Raw genomic sequence first — 22,154 nt, forward strand, 5'->3', positions numbered from 1 at the left:
AAGAAATGCTAAACAGGATCTAACACAGGGCCCTAGCAGGTCTTTTAAGAATTTAGAAAAATAGCTCAAATTGCAAAAATCAATTTCTAATGACAATTTTTGGAATTTGTCGTGTGATCAGGTATTGGCTGAGTAGTCCAGCAAATGCAAAGTCTTGTACCCCACCGCTGATCCACCAATGTAGGAAGTTGGCTCTGTATGTACTATTTCAAAGTAAGGAATAGTATGCACAGAGTCCAAGGGTTCCCCTTAGAGGTAAGATAGTGGCAAAAAGAGATAATACTAATGCTCTATTTTGTGGTAGTGTGGTCGAGCAGTAGGCTTATCAAAGGAGTAGTGTTAAGCATTTGTTGTACATACACACAGGCAATAAATGAGGAACACACACTCCGAGACAAATCCAGCCAATAGGTTTTGTTATAGAAAAATATCTTTTCTTAGTTTATTTTAAGAACCACAGGTTCAAATTCTACATGTAATATCTCATTTGAAAGGTATTGCAGGTAAGTACTTCAGGAACTTTAAATCATTACATTAGTATGTATACTTTTTACATAAAACACAATAAGCTGTTTTAAAAGTGGACACTTAGTGCAATTTTCACAGTTCCTGGGGGAGGTAAGTTTTTGTTAGTTTTCACAGGTAAGTAAGTCACTTACAGGTTTCAGTTTTTGGTCCAAGGTAGCCCACCGTTGGGGGTTCAGAGCAACCCCAAAGTTACCACACCAGCAGCTCAGGGCCGGTCAGGTGCAGAGGTCAAAGAGGTGCCCAAAACACATAGGCTGCAATGGAGAGAAGGGGGTGCCCTGGTTCCGGTCTGCCAGCAGGTAAGTACCCGCGTCTTCGGAGGGCAGACCAGAGGGGTTTTGTAGGGCACCGGGGGGGACACAGGTCAGCACAAAAAGTACACCCTCAGCAGCGCGGGGGCAGCCGGGTGCAGTGTGCAAACACGCGTCAGGTTTGTAACGGTTTTCAATGAGAGATCAAGGGATCTCTTCAGCGTTGCAGGCAGGCAAGGGGGGGGCTCCTCGGGGTAGCCACCACCTAGGCAAGGGAGAGGGCCTCCTGGGGGTCACTCCTGCACAGGAGTTCCGTTTCTTTAGGTGCTGGGGGCTGCGGGTGCAGAGTCTTTTTCAGCCGTCGGGAAAGGGAGTTCAGGCAGTCGCAGTCAGGGGGAGCCTCGGGATTCCCTCTGCAGGCGTCGCTGTGGGGGCTCAGGGGGGACAACTTTGGTTACTCACAGTCGTAGAGTCACCGGAGGGTCCTCCCTGAAGCGTTGTTTCTCCACCAGTCGAGTCGGGGTCGCCGGGTGCAGTGTTGCAAGTCTCACGCTTCTTGCGGGGAGTTGCAGGGGTCTTTAAAGCTGCTCCTTGAGACAAAGTTGCAGTTCTTTTGGAGCAGTGCCGCTGTCCTCGGGAGTTTCTTGGTCTCTTGGAAGTAGGGCAGTCCTCTGAGGATTCAGAGGTCGCTGGTCCTGGAGAAAGTGTCGCTGGAGCAGGGTTCTTTAGAAGGCGGGAGACAGGCCGGTAGGACTGGGGCCAAAGCAGTTGGTGTCTTCTTTCTTCTTCTGCAGGGGTTTTCAGCTCAGCAGTCTTCTTCTTCGGTAAGTTGCAGGAATCTAAATTCTTAGGTTCAGGGAAGCCCTTAAATACTAAATGTAAGGGCGTGTTTAGGTCTGGGGGGTTAGTAGCCAATGGCTACTAGCCCTGAGGGTGGGTACACCCTCTTTGTGCCTCCTCCCAAGGGGAGGGGGTCACATCCCTAATCCTATTGGGGAATCCTCCATCTGAAAGATGAAGGATTTCTAAAAGTTGGAGTCACTTCAGCTCAGGACACCTTAGGGGCTGTCCTGACTGGCCAGTGACTCCTCCTTGTTTTTCTCATTATTTTCTCCGGCCTTGCCGCCAAAAGTGGGAGCCGGGGCCGGAGGGGGCGGGCAACTCCACTAGCTGGAGTGTCCTGCGGTGCTGGCACAAAGGGGTGAGCCTTTGAGGCTCACCGCCAGGTGTGACAGCTCCTGCCTGGGGGAGGTGTTAGCATCTCCACCCAGTGCAGGCTTTGTTACTGGTCTCAGAGTGACAAAGGCACTCTCCCCATGGGGCCAGCAACATGTCTCGGTTGTGGCAGGCTGCTGGAACTAGTCAGCCTACACAGATAGTCGGTTAAGGTTTCAGGGGACACCTCTAAGGTGCCCTCTGGGGTGTATTTTACAATAAAATGTACACTGCCATCAGTGTGCATTTATTGTGCTGAGAAGTTTGATACCAAACTTCCCAGTTTTCAGTGTAGCCATTATGGTGCTGTGGAGTTCGTGTAAAACAGACTCCCAGACCATATACTCTTTTGGCTACCCTGCACTTACAATGTCTAAGGTATTGCTTAGACACTGTAGGGGCACAGTGCTCATGCACTGGTGCCCTCACCTATGGTATAGTGCACCCTGCCTTAGGGCTGTAAGGCCTACTAGAGGGGTGACTTATCTATACCTGCATAGGCAGTGAGAGGCTGGCATGGCACCCTGAGGGGAGTGCCATGTCGACTTACTCGTTTTGTTCTCACCAGCACACACAAGCTGGCAAGCAGTGTGTCTGTGCTGAGTGAGGGGTCTCCAGGGTGGCATAAGACATGCTGCAGCCCTTAGAGACCTTCCTTGGCATCAGGGCCCTTGGTACCAGGGGTACCACTTACAGGGGACTTATCTGGATGCCAGGGTGTGCCAATTGTGGAATCAAAAGTACAGGTTAGGGAAAGAACACTGGTGCTGGGGCCTGGTTAGCAGGCCTCAGCACACTTTCAATTCAAAACATAGCATCAGCAAAGGCAAAAAGTCAGGGGGTAACCATGCCAAGGAGGCATTTCCTTACACTCATCACTTAAACAATCATTGTGATACCGCCATCTTTGCAAATTGGAAAAAACTCACAATGTACCTGATATGTACTCTTGTTTTGCTGAACTCACCCAGATTTTACATCTTCTTCACTAATGATTGATCCCAGATACCTTTATCCAGCAAGGCATTGAACAATTCTTAGACAAGATAGGTTTAATGCCTAGAGTAAAAGGTATTTCCTTAGGAATGTGTGCATCTGTTACATTTTTCTCCTAACATTTTTTCAATAGCAACATTTTGCTTTCACTGACAAATTAAATGTTTATTCAGCATTGTATGTTAACCTATTTTTGTGCTGCTATTACCATTTAACACTAAATTATTTCTCTGTTTGCCACCTGCTGTTTCAGACCTCAGCCACGTGCCCCTTTCTTATTTGCATATGCATGTGTGTACACCCCACCTCCCACACTATTGGTTCCACAGACTGGCAGTTTAGTTGCAGTATGCCATTTCTCAGCTCTGTGGTCCCTTTTTTCTCCAGGAAGAATGAAAGGCCGAGTTGGCCGAGCAAAATATTAATGTGTTACCTAACCTACAGGTTACCATCAGTTTACCACTGTAGAAACATTAACCACAAAACTATCTTACCAGGTATGGCTACTAGTAAGTGCAAAATGGCTTAGCTGCTTAAGACACCTGATACACACGTCACTTTCAAGGTTGCTAAGGTGATTAATTCACTTGCTTCAAAGCTGTGTGTAAAAAGCTTATCGCAGGCTTGTATCGTCGTAGAATGTGCAGCATGTAAGTCAAAAGATCATACTATGGTACTTAGTTCAGTGGATTCTTACAGACCTGTTAAAAACATGTAGATGTAACCAGTAAGTAATATGTGTTCAACCATGCTTTCAGTGTTCTGAGTTTAATGAGTGCCATCCACTCTGGTGTTATTTACTCATGCTAGTAAGTGCCTAAAATAATTCACTTTGCATTTAAATTAGATTCATGTGTATATTATTCTTTGTTGTGCTGAATAGGGATCTTACTTGCTTTTATAGAACACAAGCAGCACAATATTTTGCAGAAAGCTGTTTGCAGACTCTCCTTGTTCTACTTCTGTTCTCAAACACATTCCTTTTAGAAATCTATTTTTTTTGCAGGGCATCTTGTCATATTTTCCTTCTTTCCTCTAATTCTTTGCTGAGTTTGAAAGCAAGATGTGACAGTGTGTCCAGCTGTGCAAACATTTTCACACCTACTGAGCAACTACAGTGGTTGGAAAAAAAAAAAAAACATTTTTCCATGGCAAGTTAAAAGGATACCATTATGGCTCGCTCTTTCTTGTCTTCCCTTCACTATTCACTGATCTTGTGCAGTTGATAGCCATCTCCACTGATGAGTGGGGCAAGGGTGGAAATATATAACGGATGCCAAAAAGTGGACAGATTACAAACCTATTTGTTCCAGTTCTTATGTTTAGTTCTCTTAGATAAAAAAATGGTGTTCTTCACAAGAGAGTGTGTTACATATTGAAATAGAATTGCACAGCTACACACCGAAATCAACGTTCATGCCGCCTGTCCTTTTAAGCATGTAGGTTTTTAAACTTCTCTTTTACGGCTAAAGACAGTGTGCACTCTCCATAAAAGAACTTGGGTGCTGGTTGGCGACTGGATGTTACCTCGCAGTCTACAGGCAACATAGGTGACGAGCCCGGCAGCCTTCACCCTGAAGGCAGGCCTATCAGAGGAAACATTCTGAAAGAATGAACTTTCATGAGGCAACTGCAGTTTTCCAGCCAGCATGTGGTGAAAATGTCTGTCGATCAAAGAAGAGCCAGCTCCCTAGTGAACCTCATTTATCACAGTGGTTTGTTGTAATGTGCCGGTGGACAGAAAGTCAGTTGTAACTTTCCAGAATAAGTTTGTTTGCAGTTTAGACAGGCACACATAAAGGACGTTGCATTAATGTAGCCTTCAGTGGCATTCACCGCCATACGCCACTTGAAGGCTCTTGACCGAATCAGAATGCCATGCAAAACTGGGTGTTTCTGTACTTTTTCACTCCAAACACAATCTTGTGATTAGGCATTTTGCTATTCACAATTACTTTGAAATCCCATGGGCATAAGAGTGTTGGGACCGAAGCCAGATTTAAAATTATCCTTATTTTCACAAATCTTGACCTTTGGTCTTGCATCCAATGCATATGAAAAATAATTATTCCTTGCACTCAGAAATGACACTAAGAAATTGTTGTAGAGTTTTGCTAATGATGGGATTTGCAGAGCCAATCCACATAACTATCTTCTATGGTGGCTGCTTTTATATTGCATATCATGCACCTGTTGAGATTCTGTTGTGAGTAGCGGGGTGGGTACTGGACTGTGACATCAGGGATTCTTCGTTGAAAGAGTGAGTCGGAGGTTGGCCTTTTTGGAAGCTTAGTGAGGAGGGTAGAAGACCTAAAGAACTGACTGCAGTGTTGATATCCATTGCTTGACCAATCCCTGACTTACTAATGTGCAGGTAACCCTGGAAAATGCACAGAAAGCCAAGGAGTGTTTAAAGACCAGTGAGTACTTACTCCTGTTGTAACACATAATACTCATAGTCTATCAATCAAGGTGACAGGATTGTGCCAACTTCGAGGGTGGTGTTCTGTCTTTATCACTCTAGGCATACTCGTTTGTTTAGTACTAGAACCTTCACCCACCCTTTGGTGGCAAGCTTATCATAGTAATCCACCACTGTCCAAACCCCCAGAAATCGAGCTTGTGCCGCAACTTGGTTTTTAGCAGGGAAGGAACAGGGCTTCTGTGTAGGGAATCCTGCCACTACAAAGGCTACGGTTGACCATTCCCATAGGTTTTAATAATATTGTGCAGAGCAGTGATGTAGTGAGATCGTTTTGCAGGACATGAAACCTGGTGGAGATGTAGCATATATGAAAAGCTGTACATTCAACTGCTGCTAGTATGATTCGTGGACGCTAGAAGCCACTGAAGCACCTGCTAGTTGCCTAAGGTTAAGCTCCAAAATTCTGAAAGTTGGTTTGGAGTCTTTTTTGTTGTTTTTTTTTTGTGTGGTTACCCTAATTCCCTGTTGACCATAACACTATGTTCTATGAACTGAATCCCTAGTGCTACCTTTCTGTGATGTTTGTGGGGGTCGTGTGCAGTTATGCTAGCCAGGGTGTAAGTCATTGAAAGCTGTTGCCTGTGCACACACAGGCATCTTGGGAGGATTTGCAGACTAGCGCAGTGCAACTGTATCCATATCTAGGATCGGCCATTGTGTACATAACAGGAGTACTGAGCTCACTCGAGTGGAGTGGAAGTTCATTTGAGTGACTTCTTAAAACTGGGGAAGGAGTTTGCTTTGAGGTTCTAAATTGACTATCACTGATTGCACCACACCCTTATGTTTTATTTTTTTAGTTGGCCTTTGATCATCCTAGTGTGAATTGTGACACTGTATATTCACTTTTAAAGTGCGGTACTGATGACCTTAGGGTAGTTTACACTGGATGGCCTCTGTAAGGAAATGCCTCCTTGGCATGGTTGCCCCCTGACTTTTTGCCTTTGCTGATGCTATGTTTACAATTGAAAGTGTGCTGAGGCCTGCTAACCAGGCCCCAGCACCAGTGTTCTTTCCCTAACCTGTACTTTTGTATCCACAATTGGCAGACCCTGGCATCCAGATAAGTCCCTTGTAACTGGTACTTCTAGTACCAAGGGCCCTGATGCCAAGGAAGGTCTCTAAGGGCTGCAGCATGTCTTATGCCACCCTGGAGACCTCTCACTCAGCACAGACACACTGCTTGCCAGCTTGTGTGTGCTAGTGAGGACAAAACGAGTAAGTCGACATGGCACTCCCCTCAGGGTGCCATGCCAGCCTCTCACTGCCTATGCAGTATAGGTAAGACACCCCTCTAGCAGGCCTTACAGCCCTAAGGCAGGGTGCACTATACCATAGGTGAGGGTACCAGTGCATGAGCATGGTACCCCTACAGTGTCTAAACAAAACCTTAGACATTGTAAGTGCAGGGTAGCCATAAGAGTATATGGTCTGGGAGTCTGTCAAACACGAACTCCACAGCACCATAATGGCTACACTGAGAACTGGGAAGTTTGGTATCAAACTTCTCAGCACAATAAATGCACACTGATGCCGGTGTACATTTTATTGCAAAATACACCCCAGAGGGCACCTTAGAGGTGCCCCCTGAAACTTAACCGACTGTCTGTGTAGGCTGACTAGTTCCAGCAGCCTGCCACACCATAGACATGTTGCTGGCCCCATGGGGAGAGTGCCTTTGTCACTCTGAGGCCAGTAACAAAGCCTGCACTGGGTGGAGATGCTAACACCTCCCCCAGGCAGGAGCTGTGACACCTGGCGGTGAGCCTCAAAGGCTCACCCCTTTGTCACAACCCAGCAGGGCACTCCAGCTTAGTGGAGTTGCCCGCCCCCTCCGGCCACGGCCCCCACTTTTGGCGGCAAGGCTGGAGGGAACAAAGAAAGCAACAAGGAGGAGTCACTGGCCAGTCAGGACAGCCCCTAAGGTGTCCTGAGCTGAGGTGACTCTAACTTTTAGACATCCTCCATCTTGCAGATGGAGGATTCCCCCAATAGGGTTAGGATTGTCACCCCCTCCCCTTGGGAGGAGGCACAAAGAGGGTGTACCCACCCTCAGGGCTAGTAGCCATTGGCTACTAACCCCCCAGACCTAAACACGCCCTTAAATTTAGTATTTAAGGGCTACCCTGAACCCTAGAAAATCAGATTCCTGCAACTACAAGAAGAAGGACTGCCTAGCTGAAAACCCCTGCAGAGGAAGACCAGAAGACGACGACTGCCTTGGCTCCAGAAACTCACCGGCCTGTCTCCTGCCTTCCAAAGAACTCTGCTCCAGCGACGCCTTCCAAGGGACCAGCGACCTCTGACTCCTCTGAGGACTGCCCTGCTTCGAAAAAGACAAGAAACTCCCGAGGACAGCGGACCTGCTCCAAAAAGACTGCAACTTTGTTTCAAGGAGCAGCTTTAAAGACCCTGCAATCTCCCCGCAAGAAGCGTGAGACTTGCAACACTGCACCCGGCGACCCCGACTCGGCTGGTGGAGAACCAACACCTCAGGGAGGACCCCCGGACTACTCTACGACTGTGAGTACCAAAACCTGTCCCCCCTGAGCCCCCACAGCGCCGCCTGCAGAGGGAATCCCGAGGCTTCCCCTGACCGCGACTCTCTGAAACCTAAGTCCTGACGCCTGGAAAAGACCCTGCACCCGCAGCCCCCAGGACCTGAAGGACCGGACTTTCACTGGAGAAGTGACCCCCAGGAGTCCCTCTCCCTTGCCCAAGTGGAGGTTTCCCCGAGGAAGCCCCCCCTTGCCTGCCTGCAGCGCTGAAGAGATCCGTTGATCTCTCATAGACTAACATTGAAAACCCGACGCTTGTTTCTACACTGCACCCGGCCGCCCCCGCGCTGCTGAGGGTGAAATTTCTGTGTGGGCTTGTGTCCCCCCCGGTGCCCTACAAAACCCCCCTGGTCTGCCCTCCAAAGACGCGGGTACTTACCTGCAAGCAGACCGGAACCGGGGCACCCCCTTCTCTCCATTCTAGCCTATGCGTTTTGGGCACCACTTTGAACTCTGCACCTGACCGGCCCTGAGCTGCTGGTGTGGTGACTTTGGGGTTGCTCTGAACCCCCAACGGTGGGCTACCTTGCACCAAGAACTGAACCCTGTAAGTGTCTTACTTACCTGGTAAAACTAACAAAAACTTACCTCCCCCAGGAACTGTGAAAATTGCACTAAGTGTCCACTTTTAAAGTAGCTATTTGTCAATAACTTGAAAAGTATACATGCAATTGAAATGATTCAAAGTTCCTAATGTACTTACCTGCAATACCTTTCAAACAAGATATTACATGTTAAATTTGAACCTGTGGTTCTTAAAATAAACTAAGAAATGATATTTTTCTATAACAAAACCTATTGGCTGGATTTGTCTCTGAGTGTGTGTACCTCATTTATTGTCTATGTGTATGTACAACAAATGCTTAACACTACTCCTTGGATAAGCCTACTGCTCGACCACACTACCACAAAATAGAGCATTAGTATTATCTCTTTTTACCACTATTTTACCTCTAAGGGGAACCCTTGGACTCTGTGCATGCTATTCCTTACTTTGAAATAGCACATACAGAGCCAACTTCCTACAGCCTCACTTGAAAAAAAAAGAAAACAAAATGCCAAAGAGGTGCCTCGTGCTAGGAAAGATTTTATTGATAAATGGAGTACACCCAGTCGGCCCACAAACTAGTGCTTTCCTACTTCTACAGGAGGTGAATGTGTTAAAAATGTGTCTATTATCATAAACTCAAGTCTTCTTCTTGAACACCAGATCCCAGTCCTTCTTCCAGCATATAAAGCTTATAAAAATAATCCTGTCTTCTATTTCATCAGACTACCACGCGTTTGTGATTACTACTTTAATTTAGTCACAACCAGACTATGGCAATTCATTCATCCTTGTCTTTCCTAAGAAACTACAAAGAAGACTGAAGCTTGTGCACAGTGCTGCTGCACACCTAATTAAAGGCTGCTTTGGCTGGTATCATGCTTCTCCTCTTCTTGCCCGGCTATGTTTGCAGCACTTTGAAGCGTGAGTCTTGTTGCTGTGTTAAAAAAAGTAGTTCTCCAGTATTGGATCTTTCATAGATTCACATGCTTGAATCATCCCCGTCGTCGAGGTGGGAGCCCCACGGTAAACTTAAATATATAAAGCAGTAAATCAGTAAAAGTAAAACCAGTAGGCCCTAGTAGGCCTCATAAGGTATTTTACAGTCTATCCACTTTGTTTTGTGAAAAGACCCAAACTTCAGTCTCAACCAATCAGGATTCAGCTCCTCCCAAACAGTCCCAACAGAGGCTGAATTCCCTCAGATTTTCTACCGCACGTCGTGTGAAGGGAGTCTCCCTGAGCTCTGCTCAGTTTTTTCCTATTTTCTGACTGAAGATTTGTTTTTTCTCTCAGGAAACTAGCTACAGCTCCACTATGGCTGAAAAGGCAAAAAAGGGTCTGTTCAGAGATTGTGACACCTGTGGGAAGAAGAGACTGCATGTTAATGACCCCCACAAGAAGTGTATTTATTGCCTTCATCCAGACCACAAGGTGAGAGACTGCAAAATCTGTCGCACCTTTAGTCAAAAAACCCTCAAAGACCGGGAGGGTAGACTTCTCTTATGGCTACAAAAACAGAAAGCCTTAGAGCATCCTTCCTCAGATGACAGCGAGGCATCATCACAAACTTCTCGCCCACAGAAAAGAACAGGTGAGAGAAGCAGAGGGTCGGATGAACCACCAAGGAAGGTGCTCAAGAAGACAAGGCAAGTCTCTATTGGGACGAAAAAGGATGTTTTTCATTCAGAGACATTTAAACATGGGCCAAAAAAGGTTCATTCAGAACCTACTTCGCCTTTACACCAGAAAAGTACCTCAAAAAAGCCATCCCTGTCTCTGTCACCACAAAAAGAGCCAGAACAACTCTTTTCGGTGAAAAAACATCCGTCGACGACCACCCCGTCGACGACTGTGTCGACGGTAACAGCGACTACGGTATCGTCGACGTTCACAACGCCAGCCTCACCGATGATTATGACGTCGTCGCCGTTGTCATCGACGACGATAATTACGGCAACATTTTTTAAGAAAGCTTCGTCGGCAACCACATCGTCGACAGCGGAGGCCTCCTGGGTTCACCAATCAACCAGGGCACTCCCGTCTACGAAGCACCTCTCAATGAGGTTCAAGAAGGCACTGCCGACGACGGCACCTACACGACCGTCGTCGATAAAGTACCCGTCGACAAAGAGATCGTCGACGGAGCATTCGCTGACAAAGGACCCGTTAGTAAAGACGCCGCCGACGGCGGAGCCGTCGACGAAAGTACCGTCGACGGGAGAGCCGTCGACGAGAGACCCGTCGACGAAGGACCCGTCGACGAGAGAACGGGCCAAAAGAGAGCAGTCGACGAGGGAACCGCCGACGAGTGAACCGTCGACGATCATATCATCTACAGCATTAACAGTATACAAACCATCCACCTACCTGGATACTTCGCCTCACCATTCCTCGTACCATCAGGACGACTCCTCCAGATTCTTACCCCTTTAAATTATTAATATAGGGGACAAGGCGTCTGATATTCTTCCAATGCATACCTCACCAAGTAAAGTGTTGCCATACCCACCACAACATCTTTTAGAGGATGAGGACGACGACACATACTCGCAGAACGACGGAATGTTTGGGGCAGCTAGTAGCCCGTCACAACTCAATGTAAAATGCCAAGAGTTTGATGAAGAAGAGGATCAACAGTATCAGCCTAGTTATGCCTCAACATCTTATCCACAGACACAACAACCATCGCCCCTCGCTATGCCTAGCACATTAGTAACAGATCTTCAATTTATGTTGAAGGACTACTATAAAAGGTTTCCACCGTCAACTCCGTCCACGCCACCTAGACCTGAGAGCTACCAGACACCTCGGCAAGCTCATACTACTAGCCTTTCCGTAACGCCACAGGCTACTATACCTGTAATTAGCCAAACCCAGGAAACTTACCCTTCATCGGACGACGAAAGGGAAAAGGGTGAGCTAAGAGATTCGGCGAATAGTGAATGGGATGATTACCTCGTCCCCACACCATCTCCACCGCCAGCAGGTCCAGTAGATTCTCCTCCAGAGGACATAGGAGGTTTCCATAATCTGATAGAGCGAGCGGCGAAACGTTTTGGCCTTGCAATTGTTTCTCATGAAACCGAATGTTTTTTGTACGACTTTAAAGAGCCATCAAAAAGATCTGTACGAGCCATACCCATTGTCGATTTCTTATGGCAGGAGGGTTTGAAGGCAATGAAAAACCCAGCAACAGTGCCTTCACAAATGCCAAGACTAGAGAAAAAATATAAGGCCCCAGATGATTCTCCGGCCTGTCTAGTCTCACAGCCGAAACCTGACTCTGTGATATCACAGGCGGCTCAGCGACGTTCCAAAAACCCCTCCACACCTATTGCGTCTCCCCCGGATAAAGAAGGAAGGAGATTAGACAATATTGGCAAGAAATTCTCCTCTGTGGCCGCAGTCACCGTTAAGGCGGCTAATTCCCTCGCCATCTTGGGAAGGTACGATCGCCAGATGTGGGCAGACATGTCTGCTTTTTTAGATTTACTGCCAGAAGACGTCAAGGTGGAAGCAAAAAAGGTCTTGCAGGAGGGAGAAAGGGTCTCCGCAGAAATAATAGACAGCGAAATAGACATTTCTCTCACTGGCTTTAGACAATTAGCTGGTGCAGCAGTCCTGCGCAGACAAGGATGGCTAAAGGCGACTTCTTTCAGACCAGAAGTCCAGACTCGTGTTCTTGACATGCCTTTCGATGGAGAGAGTTTGTTTGGCAAACACGTGGACGACATGTTGCAGGCTATCAAGACGGATACCGATACGGCAAAATCCCTAGGTACCCTGCAATATAAAAAACAACCTTTTCGTGGAGCAAGGGGTAGAGGTAATTACTCCTTTCGAGGTGGATACCAGCAATACAGGTCACAATATCCATCTTCCTCCACAGGATCACGACAGCAATACCATCAGCAACAGCAGCATTATCGATTGCCTCCGGCCGCAGCTTACAAACACCCAGCTAGAGGACGAGGAGCTGCCCGGGGAAGAGATACAGGCAGTAAACAATGACCCGCTGTTTATCCCAACGCTTCCCCACCAACCAACATCGAGGGTCGGAGGTCGCATTACTTCCTATTTCCCCAACTGGAAGGCGATAACATCGGACAGATGGATACTTGATGTAGTGGCCAGAGGTCATACTCTGGAATTCACTCAAACACCACCAACCGTTCCTCCATCGGGCCCACAGCCTCCGAGGTTGAACCAACTCCTCAGGGAAGTAAGAATAATGTTGAGAAAAGGAGCAGTGGAACCAGTCCCTTTATTTCAAAAGAACAGAGGATTCTACTCCCGTTTTTTCTTTGTAAAGAAACCCTCAGGAGACTGGCGCCCCATTCTGGACTTGAGAGCCCTGAACAAGTTTCTGAAGAAGCAATCGTTCAGGATGGTAACTCTACAGGATATCCTGCGTCTGTTAAATCCCGGAGATCGCATGGCATCCCTAGACCTCCAGGATGCTTATTTTCATATCCCCATATATCGCAACCATCGCAAATTCCTAAGGTTCAGAGTGGGAAGTATGCACCTTCAATTCCGAGTTCTGCCATTCGGCCTCAAATCAGCCCCCAGAATCTTCACAAAAATGTTAGCTCCGGTAGCAGCACATCTCCGCCAGTCAGAGATCCAGGTCTTCCCTTACCTGGACGACTGGTTTATAAAGGCACCCTCAAAATCGCAAGTGAAAAATCATATTTTCCATTGCCTTCAATTGCTACACAACCTAGGGTACGTAGTCAATTATCAGAAATCTCAACTCTACCCCAAACAGGAATTGAATTTCTTGGGGGCAATTCTGGACACAGTCCGCAACAAAGCCTACCCATCTCGCGAGCGGAAACAAAAGTTAACCTCCTTGGCACAAAGGCTCTCCAGAAGAAGGTTCGTTTCAGTCGGCATCTACAAATCATTGCTCGGAATGATATCTTCATGCATTCCGCTAGTCCCAGATTGGAGGCTCCATATGCGACCCCTACAAGAACAATTAGACATACAATGGACCCAGGTCAACGGTTCCTTCGAAGACAAGATTCGCATAACGCCTCCAATGAAGAACATCATGAGGTGGTGGGCGAATCTAACCAATTTGTCAAACGGACTGTCTTTTCTTCTCCAAACACCAAGTTACATAGTAACAACGGATGCCTCTCTTGCAGGATGGGGGGCACATTGCCAGGACCTACAAATCAGCGGAATCTGGAATCAGAAAGAACGTCAGCTTCACATCAATTATCTGGAACTCAAGGCAATACACTTAGCTCTGAAAGCTTTCTTACCAAAGATACAGAGTTCAAGCGTCTTAATCAGGACAGACAATACAACCAGCATGTTTTATCTAAACAAGCAAGGAGGCACAAGATCCCTACAACTTTCACAGCTAGCCCAACAAATTTGGACATGGGCCATAAAGCACAATATTTCACTCAAGGCGGAGCATGTGCCAGGACAAACCAATATTCTAGCAGACACCCTGAGCAGGACAGTGATTCCTTATCACGAGTGGGAACTAGATCAGAAAACTCTCAACGGCCTTTTTCTATTATGGGGCAAACCGAACTTAGATCTATTTGCCACTCTCGAGAACAAGAAATGCCAGTTCTACGCAAGTTGGCTTCCCCAAAAAGATTCGTGGGGGGATGCGTTTTCGATGAGATGGTCCGGAGTTTATGCCTACGCTTTTCCTCCGATCCCGCTCATTCCGAGAGTCATCAACAAACTGAAGGCGGAGGGGTGTCGCCTTCTGCTCATAGCTCCCAAATGGCCCAGACAAGTCTGGTATACGGAGCTCCTCATGCTCTCCGAACGACCACATCTACGACTCAGACAGAGCCCGACTCTCTTAACGATGCACCAGGGACAAGTCAGACACCCAGATCCGTCATCTCTTCATTTGTCAGCTTGGCTCCGGAATACAATGAATACTTGAATCTCAACATTTCCCCAGAGTGTAGAGACATATTGGCGAAAGCTAGAGCGGACACTACCTACAAAACCTATAAACTTAAATGGAAACGTTTTTGTATATGGTGTGCAACACAAGATATACATCCTTTGTCCTCTACTCCGGAACAGATACTTCCATATCTCCTGCTCCTTGCAAAATCAGGGCTTGCATATTCTTCTATTCGGGTACATCTGGCAGCAATCTCCAGATACCGCAGATCTCCAAACAGAGTTTCTTTGTGTTCCACTAGAATCGTCAAACAATTTATGAAGGGCTTTTTTCGGGTTTTCCCGCCAGTTAGAAAGCCTCCACCATTATGGTCATTGAATGTGGTATTGATGCAGCTTATGAAAGCCCCCTTTGAACCGATCCACAAAGCTGACCAAAAATTCCTTTCATGGAAAACAGCGTTACTGCTAGCTCTTACTTCAGCAAAGAGAGTCAGTGACATTCAGGCTTTCACTATCAAACAGCCTTTTCTCCAATTCACAAACTCAGGTGTCATCTTGCGGACAAATCCAAAATACATCCCGAAGGTTCCTTCAACGTTTCACCTAAATGAACCAGTTATCTTAAAAACCTTTTTTCCAAATCCGCAAACAGTAGCGGAAAAAACATTACATTCCCTTGATATTAAAAGATGTTTAAAGTTTTATCTACAGAAAACTCAAGCTCTCCGCCAGTCGGATCAATTGTTTGTAGCTTTCGGAGGAACAAGAAAGGGACACACGGTGTCCAAACAGACTATAGCAAGATGGATTGGTCTGGCAATTCAATTCTGCCATTCAAAAGCAGGAAAACCGCTCCACACCAAGGTGAGAGCCCACTCTACAAGATCGGTAGCCACTTCTGCTGCATTATTTGCATGGGTACCACTACATAGCATCTGTAGAGCAGCAACATGGTCCAGCCAACACACATTTACGAGGCATTACTGTCTCGAAGAAACGAACAACGTCGATACAGCAGTGGGGCAGGCAGTGCTGAGGCATTTATTTCGATACGGTGAGCCTCTAACACATCCCACCACCACACTCAAGGTATGTTCATTATTGGTTCTTAGTCTTCTTAATAGCTACAGTGTGTTTTACTCTACATTTCTGCTTCAGATTGTTCACTTCTTTATAATGTCTTAGCTTGTCGTACTCTTCATCATCATGAAAAGAGTACAGGTTTTTTCTGCCACACACCTGTTATTGCTCTTCTATTCGAATGTCTATTGATGTACATATATTAATAGGTATGTGGTTTTTAAAGCTGAACTGATGGGATTCACATCATTTGTAAATTACAAATAGAATTGCAGTCAATGTAATTCACTAATTAAGAAAGCATTACTGCTCGTTATTCTGATTCAAGCATGTGAATCTATGAAAGATCCAATACTGGAGAAGAAAATTAGTTACTTACCTGTAACTGCAGTTCTCCAGTATTGGTATCTTTCATAGATTTCCTAACATTAGGGGCTGGCTTGGGGAGAGAGCCAAGGGTGAAGGATTTTGCTGTTTATTGGCTCTTATAAAGTGGACAAAAGTAGAATTTGTGAGAGAGCGCAACATTGGTTAAACAATCCTGTTTTCTGCAGTAATTGTCTCGTTGGGAGATAGTTGTGCACAACATGAGGGCACCCACATTATATTGAGATGAATTAATATCTTAAGGAGAGATCAGAAATCACTTCTGTACAACCCGTGGGCGAGTGAGCTCATAGAATTAGTATTAATTAAAGATGGTCTGTGGTTGGCCAGTGCTTTCGTTACTCTGAAAGGTGGTGGTCTCTGGTGTAGTGTGGGTTTACTGAAAATTCCAATGACCGGAGTGAGGCCTTTTGCCATCATTTGAAACGGGTATGGCAAAGCCAAATTATGTCCTGGTTAGGCAGAGAGACTAGGGTTTGGTAGGTTTGGTAGATGTCATTCTCTCTTCCATAGTTGGCCATTGAGCAGCCTGCAGAAATAGTAGGGTTACCAGAACCTGCATCTGGATTGAAGGGTGCGTTCTGTAGTGGGAAAAGGCAAGAATGAAAAAACGAACTGGGCTTATTCTTGGAAGCCCATGGGATCCATTGTGTGTAATTTTGGTAATGTTTCGTAAAGAGTTTCACAGTAACAAGCAGCCTATTGGACGTCACCGGGTGTGGATTCCATTCTAGTGGAGTTTGTGCACCCAGGCACCTTCCTTTTGCAGATTTTCATGATACTGTTTTCCAAGGTTGTCTTGCGCGTTCCAGTAAAGTTGGCATGCTTTGGCACCTTTTTGCTTAGTTCACATATGCTCTTTGCTTTCTGTTATCGCTGTTTATTTTTCTGCACTGTTGTTTCCAGGCCTTTTCAAATTCAGATTATGATTAACTCCACCGCTTCTGTTTGGAAGGCGTTCCACATAGTCACCCTGCCCTTCCAAAAAAAAACAATTTTTTTTTAGGTTCAACTCCTAAGCCTCTTTCCTCACCCTCCCTATTATCCCAGAACTGGATTCCACTTTGACTGAGAAAGGGGACGTTCTTACCCTGTTTATACTCTTTAGGTATTTGGTGATGTCACTTCCTTCTGTTCCTTATCAGTTTGCTTCTCTGCTGTGCAATTGTTTACCTTCTCCAAGTAATTATGATTAAGACTGTTTTAGGCCCTTATTTCCAGTCAGTCTCTTATCAGTTGTTATCCTTCCTGACACGTGGCCCCCATAACTGGACACAATACTGCAGATGTGGCCTTATTTCTGACCTGTGTAGTAGTAACACAGCCTTCCATATCTTTCTCCTTTAGGCATTGTTGCTCTTCCTCTCCTTAAAGCCTTGTTGCATTGTTTATCCTACTTGCCGCCATTAAAGAGTCCATTTCCTGCTTTATGACCCTTATGATCTCAGCTCTCATCCGCTCCTTTTCAGGATGTTTTCTAAAAGCATACACTTCACTTCCTGGGCAATGCATCCAACTTAAAAAGTAGAAAAAGGTAAAAAGTATCTGTTATTGACACCAAATCCAACAATTGGCTCTCTCCATAAAGTCATTACATGTCCTGAAAAAGTAGATGTAGTTCTATTAGCCTGAATAAATGCATATGTTCATAGGTTGCAGGCTGGTCGTTGTCCCAAGATGTAAACACCCAAGTGCACAGATAGTAAAGATAATAGTCTCAAAAATGTCACATGCTAGACAGCATGTTGGATGAGAAAATATGCACTACTGTTGTGGCACATTTAGACAAGCGCAGAATGTGAGGGGAACTTCTTTATCTAGCTGACATTGTCAGAATGGCATTACTGAGGGTCTGCATGTCATGCTGGCACAGCAAGGAAGGGTGACCTTTTAAAGAAATTCGGACAAAATGAATATTTTCAAGTGGCATTTTGTCCTTTCACTGCACCTTTGCTTTCACACTGTTTCAGCCCACCAGCCCTTACAGTCTCTAAGTAGGTTCATACTTGGACTCTGTTGATGAATACCTGTGAACTCAATCACAGCCCATATCCCCGTGTTTTGGGGTTAAATCATTCTCACTTGTTTGAACTTATGTTTCGTGACATCTTCATCTTCTGTTTGGCTCATGCAGATATTAATTAGGGTTGCAATTGTGCCATCCTTCTCCAGGTTATCAAAAAAAAAAACTTCTTGGTACTCTGCCATCACTTGTGCTTTCTTCCAACCACCATCTTTCCTATTTTCTCCAGAGTTTTAGAACAGATGGCATGGCATTGTATTTCTGTATTTCACCCTCCTCTTTTGACTCACAATCTGTGCTTCTCCAGCAACGAACTGAGTCTCCTTTTCTCGCATTATTGAAGGATTCAAGGCATCATGAGAAAATGTTCAACCTCCTCTGTCCATTCATTCTTTCTTCACTGTAGTAACATTATTAACTTTCTTCAGACTTCAACCACTTGTCACCCACTGCCACAACATAGATTTCGTATTTCTACCCAATAGAATCCACCACATCAGTTCTCTTTCTCCACGTCCATATCGAATCTGCTCTGTGGTTCCTAGCTGTCACTGTGCCATCACCCAACTGTGCTGTCATGGCCCCATCTAGTGGTGGACTCCTGCAGTGTGCAACCTTTTAAAACATTTTTGCTAGCACTGATTTTTGATTTCCTGTGCATTTTCCACCATTTGATCCCAATATTTATGTGGGCCCACAGAAAGTGTAAAGTAGATAAGCCTTGTGGGTTGTATGAGGTATGACTGGAACAGACCCAAGACTTTTTAAGTTATAAACCCTTTGGCCAGATCCAGCCACCAAAAGAAGATAGCTCCTGGCCAGCAGAGCTAGTATCGTATTCCACATTTGACTATTGACTAAGGAGGCCAAGAAGATCAAAGAATAACCAGGAGTAGAACTTCTGTGAGGATGCTATTCTCTTAAAGTACTGGATGTATGTCAGAGGAACCTATGGAGTTTTGCTGCTAGAACTCTGGCGAGAAAGAAGAATTTACCTGCCTGCAAGAGGAGCTAAAATGCACCTGATTGGAGGAAGTGATCTGGTTCACTGATGACTGTTATGATCACGATGACAGAAAGGACATGCTTCTGAGGCATCTGATCCTGGTATCCAAGAGCAGCACAATGATATCTGAAGTAGAGGTGCTCTAGCACCTTAGTCTTCAAAAAGCATAAACCTGCTTCATCCCCGGCCTTCCTCCTACCATTGTGGTGTCTGTAATTAACTCCTCTCTTTTCCTCTAAGCTCTAAGGAAATTAATACATCGAACCCTAGCTTTGGGGTTCTATTACATCAGCTGGAGAAGTTTGTCCTGGTTCTAGAATTGTTGGAATTGTCTTCCTAGCTTTGACAGTTCCAGCGGTATTGGTGACAAAGTCACGAGCCCCCTCGACCATGCTAGCAGCCCTCTGTCTGCTGGACACTCCACTGCCCATTTTTGGTGCTTCTGTCATCGGAAACTCTAGATCTCAAATTTTGGGTTTCTATATACAGTCTCCGCTACCCCAGGCCAACACCTAAATTAACATCTAAGGCTGAACTGGTGGGATCTAGAAAACCACTGTCCCCAACCTAGAGCCTAGTGAGTACTAGACTGGTCTCCAGTTGACAAGGACATGTGTTCCACAGTCAGGGAAAAGCTGACCAGTCACTAATTTAGGTGTTCCATGACTGCTCAAACCTCCTTCCCCTGCTACCTACCTTTATTCTGTGGACAATAGCGCAAGGGAGGAGCTTCTAAACTTTGGTTGTTTGATGGTCGGCTCTTTGCTTGGGTGAGGAAGGAGGGGGTTATCTTTGTTTTAGAAGAAATTAGCTGCTGTGTTTTTTTTTTTCCATCATGTAGTGAAACCATGAACTGTAATATGTGTCAAGGATCAAGGTGGCCTGACATAATCGTTACAGAATTTGTTATATTGTATCTCCCGGTCTGTTATTTTTTTTCTTTATTTTACTGTTCTAATAATACCTTGTTGGAACAGAAAATTAGAAAAGGCTGCCTGTGTCATGTATGCGTATCGACTGTCGTGTTGGCATTCGTTTTCTTAATACAGAACCCATTGCATGACTGCCAGCAATGTGTGTGCATTGCATCTCAATGGATGCTCCACATGGGCACCTGGCAAAAGAGCATTGACAATTCCAGGAGTTCGTCTTTTTAGAGCTGTGGCCTGTTGGCTGTGCCAATATTTGTTTTTGTGGCATGGCATGGCATCCCATTGAGGTTCTAAAGGGGTTGAATGATTGATGGTGGGGAAGGTCCATAGGGCAGGGGACCCATTCGATGGCTATGAGAAGCGTTTCCCTTGTTTAGGGGAGTGAAAATGAATGTAATTTGGGTGACATGACCATGGTGAGATTAGAAGATTGGAATATAGTGAGATTAGAAGATTAGAATATCATGGTGAGATTAGAAGTACGAACTTTAATGGCAGGGATGAAGTGCTACCTTCTGAGGTGCCTCAGTTACATTTACTATCCAGACCTTCTTACTTTGTGTCTTGTGCTCCCTGAATCTTGTCCATACACTTGCAGTTTTCATGCTGGAGGGGAGGTCCAGGGTGTCGAAGGTGAAAGTGTGGAGTAATCCATTCCTGCTCATCGGGTCTCTTCTTCCCACAGGCCACCCCCCACCAGGGCATGTATTCCCGGGAGGAAGAGCTGCTCCGAGAGCGCAAGAGGCTCGGCGTCTTCGGGATTACCTCGTACGACTTCCACCGGGACAGCGGCCTCTTCCTCTTCCAGGCCAGCAACAGCCTCTTCTACATCCGGGATGGCGGCCAAAATGGCTTCATTGTAAGTGAAATGGAAGCCTTTAGGGGCAGAGTGGTGGGGGCTGCAGGGCTTGAACAAGAGCATCTCTGCATGTCAAGTGTTCATCTGTGCAGCAGGGGGCAGTAGCACACAGCACATGAGACTGGGAAAAGAAAGCCTGCAACCTCTTCTCTTGAAGTTTGTGTAATTTATTGAATGATTAAGGGCCTTTCAACGTGTGATGTGCTGCTGTAAGGTTCGACAAATATGCAATATAATGCAATCTTCCGATCTGCACCTAGGGCGTCGTGTTCTCCCTCAAGTTAAGCTCTAAATGTCTTCCTTTATTAATTAATTGAGGAGGGGGTGGGGTATTTTTGCAGATGTGTGTGCAGGTCGCTTCATAAGGTAGTGACATGATCAGAGTCTGTTATTAACGTGCCCCTGGTTTCTTCCCTTCAGGCAAGCCGAATGCTTGGACAATTCATGCACTGTTCTTACTTAAGTCTTAGAAACTCTAGGTGGCAAGTTTCCCCAAATTAGGAAATTGTTGCTTATTTACCATTCTGATGTCAGTCCTGTTTTGGAGAACATAAAAAATTCTCAAAGTGTTGTGAAACATAGTTGAAATTCTCTGATTTGTCATCTTAGCGCTATCTCGCTGCTTCTGTCCGGAAAGTATGAAGGTCCTGAAGGAATGTATTAACTGGAAAAGGAAGTTGTGAAAGTACCCTGGCTAGAATTTTCAGAGTAATTTTTCTGTTATAGAAGTGAAAATACTTCTGAGTATAAGACTTTGGGAGTAAATTACCTGCCTGGTAAAATGACAGAAATTGAATGGATGTGCGCCAGACATTCACAGCATCTAAGTCTTGCACGCATAGCTCACAGCACTCACTGATGCCTCAATTCACAGCCTATATGACTTTCAGTAAAGTTTACAGGTACAGCGCTCGCACTACTTATCACAACACCTGGAGGTTAAACAACGCCTTCCAGGCTCCTTTTAATAAATATCTGCTCTCTAGTAGCTGCAGTGTAAAATGTAACCTAATTGAACAACCTGCAGCATCTTTGGCAACTGCTCTTTAATGGTTAATTCAAAATGCTATGCACATTTCTGCAGTCCATACCTGACTAAGCCCAAGCAGACATCAAGACCAACTCAGGTTTGTACTGATGCACAAGCTGCTTGATCAAACACCACCTAGCTTACTTTTAGACTGAAAAGTCCTGAAACTAAACATTCCACTCCGAATTTCCTAGCTCGAACAGATCCAGTTCTGGTGTGTGCAGGTTTGTTCTGGCTGATGGTTAGCCCCTTATTTGCAATTTAGGATCGTTCTGCTGCTTTGGCTTTGCACAAGTGCATCTCTTTACTGTATTCTTGAGTATCCAAATTTGGAGAGCTGAAAGTAGTGTTCCTTGTTC

The 22,154-nt window shown here is 45.6% G+C and overlaps 1 protein-coding gene across 2 annotated transcripts in view; it reads left to right on the forward strand.

Annotated features, from left to right (window-relative positions):
- Positions 1-22,154, forward strand: part of DPP9 (dipeptidyl peptidase 9) — a 105,807-nt gene that overhangs the window by 33,134 nt on the left and 50,519 nt on the right. For both annotated transcript variants that reach the window (XM_069216422.1, XM_069216423.1), the window contains exon 5: positions 20,592-20,765. In XM_069216422.1, the coding sequence (XP_069072523.1) occupies positions 20,592-20,765 (174 nt within the window). The remainder of the gene's footprint in view (positions 1-20,591; positions 20,766-22,154) is intronic.

This window comes from Pleurodeles waltl, chromosome 12, assembly GCF_031143425.1.
Source record: "Pleurodeles waltl isolate 20211129_DDA chromosome 12, aPleWal1.hap1.20221129, whole genome shotgun sequence".
NCBI lineage: Eukaryota > Metazoa > Chordata > Amphibia > Caudata > Salamandridae > Pleurodeles > Pleurodeles waltl.